Below are 5,921 nucleotides of genomic sequence, written 5' to 3' on the forward strand. Positions count from 1 at the left end.
CTCTCTCTCTCTCTCTCTCTCTCTCTCTCGACCATACACTATGCCAGTGGTTCTTAAACTTTTTCACATCAAACTGACAGAAATTATACCACGGACCCCCACCCACCACCCTAAAGGTTTTCAAAACACAGCATATATCGTTATATTTAAGATAAAAGTAAAACAATGCAATGGCTGTCACTGCAAGTTGACAATCTTTCCATTAGCAATGTGAAATGTGTGTGCATCTCTCGTTTGTTTGCACATCCTCCTACTCCCCCTCGTCCTCCAAAGCAACCAACAGAGACACCTTTGCCCATTCATATCGTTTGTGATCTAACGTGCAGCTATGTGTAAACTCCAAACACCTTTAATTCTGTTATTCATAAGCCTCCTCAGTCTTGCCTTGCCACAGTCATCAGTCTGCCGTTGCCGTTAATGTCTTTCAGCAAGAATTTATGTCTACATCCATGCCTCTCTCCTTCTGTCTGCTACTCAAGCCATTAGAGAATTCCCCACCAAAGGTTCTCAGGAACGCCTTGCATCAGAGCCACACTAATGAAAGGCATTATACATTACAAAGTGTTTGATTTAAGGATGATTTACAGTCCTTTTCCTCTGCAGAGGGGAATGAAACCCTTCCTAGAGATAAGCTCCGAATCCATCTGCAATATTCTAAGGACATCAAAGGGTTCAAATTGTGTATAGGATTCATTGGTGGTGTAAGAACCACAAGGAAAGGTTTCTATCAGATGTGAAATTTCCATAACAGAGTGAGAAGCATGTGAGTTATTATGATCCCAGAATCAATAGCGGCTTTCATGATATGCACACACTGCATGTTTAGGTGCTCAGAGGTTGTGTCCCTGATGTGGTGCTTACACAAACATCACTTCAGTCTGTATATGCAGCCAGATATGCCAAATGTTCTTAAACTAGAGCGGATATCCTCTTTGCATTTCTGCTCCGCACATACATTTCCCTTGCGCTGCAATGCCTAACAGTAAACAGAGAAAAGCATACTTTGTGATTACTTTTGCTGATGAAGGAGAAACTATTTTAATTTAGTTAAGAAACAGAGTAAAATATTCATGATTTTCACCCTGCCTGCCAGTTTTAATAATTGGCAGGATGTTGTTTGCCACCTACACCAAACCCCTAATACCTGACAGCTTGTAACCAGCAGCATTTAATCACAGCTGACAACTGATAATCCATTTCTCAGCGCTGATGGATCATAGGTTTTTTTGTTTTTTCTTCTAATTCGCCCCCCGTTTTTTATTCTTTCATAATTTTGTTTTTGTCTCAATGTTTGATGCAGAGCTGTTTGGGGCTGTAAGATGAGATAATTTAACGTGAATTGCTTTTAAGAATCTCTTGGAACCCATCCACGGGTGTGAGTTGTCACAAGGTTGAGTTTCTAGATTGCCTAGAAAGGATTCAGGAGACTTGATCTAAATTTATAAGGACACTGTTGCAGTAACTCTCACTTTGATGGCCGTCTTGGTGGCTATCATTTGTCGTCCATATGGCATGTTTGTGTGTGATATGCTCCTCCTGTACAGCATGTACCAAGTGAGATTTTTCCTTTCTAAGTGCTGCTGCACAAAATAAATGAAAGCATAGTGGGGATTTTTGCTTAAAAAAGATAATTTTATTTGCAGATGCCATGTTTGTATGAATAAAACATCATTACAATACACGCTGGTAGGTGTAAATTGATTGATTTTCTGCATTATTTATAGTTGTCAACATTGGTCTATAAAAAAGGAGGACGATTCTGTTTAGTCCCTGGTTCAGAGGCAAAATAAAGTGGGCTGAAACAAATAGCATCCAATTGTTTTACTCACAGATATGAATGTTTTTCTTGCATCGCCTTGAGCAAGAGCAGTTATTAACATGAGTCATTTTCACACTTGTGATAATGAATTCCTGACTGCAAAGCATATGCATTCATTTTGAACAGTAACAGTCAGAGGACTGACCTGACATCGAGTTTATTTATTGGTCTTTGCACGCAGGCAGATACATATAACTGTGATTTAGATATTAGACTAAGAAGAATGTGTATAACATTTATTAACCCTTTAATGGTCTTCTCAAGAGCACATTTCGACCTGTGATATTTTGTTGGAAAGTGAGTGAACCTAATAAAATATTTCTTGCCCTTAGTGTAAGTATGTTAACATGTATGTAAATATAATTATTCCCAGGGTACACCGCAGTTTTCAGAAAGTAAGACATGTGCATTAATGGTTTAAGGTATCATTGCTACCAATTCTTTACAAAACCTGAAACTTGTCAAGGAACACAACTTTATAATTTTGATTATAAACTGTCAATTTGATAAGTTAGTTATTTCATTGTGTATTTGTTGCCTTAATAATAAACACATTAAGACTTTATCAAATGGAAATACAGTCACTACTGAAGCAAATACAGGGTGATACTCAGGGTGCAATTTGCCATGGGGGTGCGTGAGATTTCCCACTTTCTGGTCTACATATCCCTGCATAGGCTGGATTGTTTTTATCCCTAGTGGGGACAAAGTGAACAATGCTACTTCACCAATACATCATTATATACCTACATAAAATATAAGTCATTTAAACTAAGTACAGCTCTGTAACATGAACAGTCTATAGTGCAATAGAATGATAACATTTAAGCGGCAGTTGCTGATTGTATTTAGCCGCTACAGAGCTCTGGGACTTCAGCTACCAGCAGTTGTTGTTTAGCCGCAAATAGGTGACTGTGAGCCAGCTACAGGCGCCACCAGATGACTGTCCTTTCAGGGACCATGGTAGTTGAGATCAGCCAGAAAACATGGGCGTCATACGGCGATGAAGTTAAGTTTAGGAAAAAGATTGTGGTTTGGATTAAAACACTCCCGGGGAACGAACAAGCATTTCCTGGGTGAAAGTATTCTTTTTTAGCCGCAAAGTAAACTCCTCACTCCGGCTTGAAAGCGCTGTGTTTTCCACTGAATATTAAAGTGCCTATTTAAGTGTTTGGGCATGCCTGGCTGAGTGGCACAACATCCATGGTATTGAAAGGGGGATTTAATTCTTGCATGTTTTGTATCGTAATACATGATCAAAAACATCCTCCTCTGCTTTTTTCACAAAACGCACCCTGGTGATACCAATTACATTGATAATATAGTTTCAGTTAAGCCACATTTATCCACATGTTGTGAATGTGCCCAAAGTGAAGTATATAGGACTTACATATTAGGGAACAAACCAGTGATGGCTTATTTAAAATCATCAACCACCACCCAAAAGAATATTTTTTTTTGTTGGTTCTATATGATTCTAATTGTAATGTGACTGTATTATTTTATGTATTCTACTTAAAAAGCTTTGTTTCATTCTTTATTTCATGGGTTTTACATATGGCTCCAAAAATAGATGTGTAACTCTAACAATAAAAGGACATTTCCACTGTTTGATATAGGCTGATAATTAAAAAGAAAACTGTGTGCCAGTTTATTGCCCAAAGGAACTATGGAATCCATTGTTTTCTAAATGTATGTTATAGATAGATGCTCGGACATAGTAGTAGTCGCTAGACAAGGATTTATCCGAAGAAATCACTTCCCAAAAGAAAACACTTCCCTAAGAGGTTGCCAAGCTCTTGCCAAATAAGCACTTACTGTACTTAAAGAGATAAATGGCACAAAACCGCAGCCAAACATTATAAAAAAAAATCTTCCATCACTCAGAATCAACTAGATTTTCTCCAGTTCACTCACACTGTAGCTCGGCCTTTTAAGAAAGATTGATGCCTCCATGTAAGTAAATCTAAGACAGAGTGAAAAGTGATGCAAATACAAGGATTTCCTTGAACTGATACTATAGTTCTGATTCTGCATGCACACAATTTGCAGCTTCAGTTAACACCTAATCAGCCAGTGAGTTTGGATGAACATCACCAAGGCAACTAATCTTGAATATCTTGTTGTTGTCCTCAGGTGATTCAGACCATCAGTGCAGTGGATAAGGACGAACCTCTGAGCGGTCACCGCTTTTATTTCGCCCTGGCTGCACCTGTTGCCGGCAACCTCAACTTCACACTGCGAGATAACAAAGGTCTGTGTTTTTTCTGTTGTTTGTGATTATCTGTAGTTAAAATCTATTATTTTTTATCTGCAAAAGTTTTTTTTTTAAAACACTGAATTCCGTTTTTTCAAAAAAATACATTAGAAGACATTAAAGGTAAAATGTCAAATATTTGTCTGCTGTCAGTAATGGAAGTTATCTAGGCATGTCTGAATAATATATATTATATAAAGCTTTTCTGAGTTAGGCAAATCAAATTGATATCTTCCCAAATAACACTCCTTTTAGTGGACTTTTTTATACATTTATGCACCAAACGAGAACTGTGGATTTTGTCTCCATCATTAGATTTAAACCTCAGTAAGGATGGGATCTTTAAATTGGCCAGTATCAACAGTACCAATGTTTATGACAAGAAAACCGTGAAGATGTTTGCTGAATATGACAAAAAAGTTGTATTGGATTAGAATCACAAACTCTAGATCTTAAAATGTAACTTGCTGCAGAAACCCTAGAGTCACTATGAAACATCTACTGTACATCCTTGTCAAAGCCCATGTGTCAGATCAGACTGGTTGCAAGCAGCTGATGAATCAAAAACTCCATTGAGAAAATTTCCAGGGGGGCCATCGGAGTCTGTAAAGGGTGTTGGTCAAGTTAGGTACGGTCTATTTGCTGCCTACTTCTTTTGAATTGAGCCTGGCAGCAATGCAATTGACACTTCGGCCATTGCTCACTCTGGTTCTCTATATCTGCCCTGCATGTGGACATAATCTACTCTGCAATCTGACTCTGGAGAAGAAGTACAGAGTAACTGGTGCCCTGCAGCGTGCCTAGCCGTGCCAAATGAAACCATCATTCTGCCATGACAATGCCCCCGCTATCCTTTTTTTGTAATTGTTCATCAACATTGAATGCAAAAACAAACTTCTTTCTGCAAGTGGAGCACATATGAGATTTTGGCCACAATCCACCACAGCAGGGTCCCCATGTACTATATCACAGAATAACTTTAACCTTAACACACAGGCTGAAAAGTGTCTTTGTACCATAACGATTTGCTTACCACCTACACGCAATGCAGTGGGCGGATGAAGAAAATGAGCTTCTGATATAGGACAACTTTGCACATACCTTTGAAAATACATCAGAAAACTCCATCATAAAAACGTGTTGAGCTGATGCAGGTGCAGTAAATGCCCTGCGTTGAGTCCTGTGTTACATAATGAATGGGATGTTTAATGGTAACCTCTAAACAAATTAAGAGCAATTTGGCTGTAAGACAGTTTTTGAGAGATTTGTTAAAGAAAGGTTCTTTGTGAACATGCAATGTTTACCTTGGTTTCAATATGTTGAGATTACATATATATCATTGGTGTAATGGTAAGTGAGAGTCACAAGTTCGGTTTATACCCCAGTTTAGGAGTCATGGTGTGGTACGAGTTCAGTACAGCTGAAGAAAAAAAAAATGCATTAAAAATAATACTAAATAAAATGTGTGCATTAGGAAGAGTGTTTCAGTTCCATCTGGACTATATTTAAAGAGTGGGAGAAAAACGTGTTCTGGTTTATTGGCACTTTTTTTAATAAACCAATCAAATCTGGCAGAACTTCCGTCAGCAACAGAGCAATCCCGGATGTGAAACGTTGTGGATATAAACAGTGGGATTGACTTGTACACTGATCCGCTTGGTGTTTTAACCTTGATACATGTTGCTAACAGCATATGGCTAAACGTTTTGCATGCTTGTGAACTCTGGTTCCACATTTTGTGTATTATTCTAAGTACCATGGATTCTGCGTGTAGTTGTGGGCCGTGACCCCCAGGGGCGTCGGACTGGGGGTGGGGGGGTGGGGGGGGGGACTGAGTACCCAGGG

At 38.7% G+C, this 5,921-nt stretch overlaps 1 protein-coding gene across 2 annotated transcripts in view; it reads left to right on the forward strand.

The window, feature by feature from the left end:
• cdh7a (cadherin 7a) overlaps positions 1–5,921 on the forward strand; it is an 88,662-nt gene that overhangs the window by 72,228 nt on the left and 10,513 nt on the right. For both annotated transcript variants that reach the window (XM_032503405.1, XM_032503406.1), the window contains exon 10: positions 3,956–4,073. In XM_032503405.1, coding sequence (XP_032359296.1) covers positions 3,956–4,073 — 118 coding nt within the window. The remainder of the gene's footprint in view (positions 1–3,955; positions 4,074–5,921) is intronic.

This window comes from Etheostoma spectabile, chromosome 22 (genome assembly GCF_008692095.1).
Source record: "Etheostoma spectabile isolate EspeVRDwgs_2016 chromosome 22, UIUC_Espe_1.0, whole genome shotgun sequence".
NCBI lineage: Eukaryota > Metazoa > Chordata > Actinopteri > Perciformes > Percidae > Etheostoma > Etheostoma spectabile.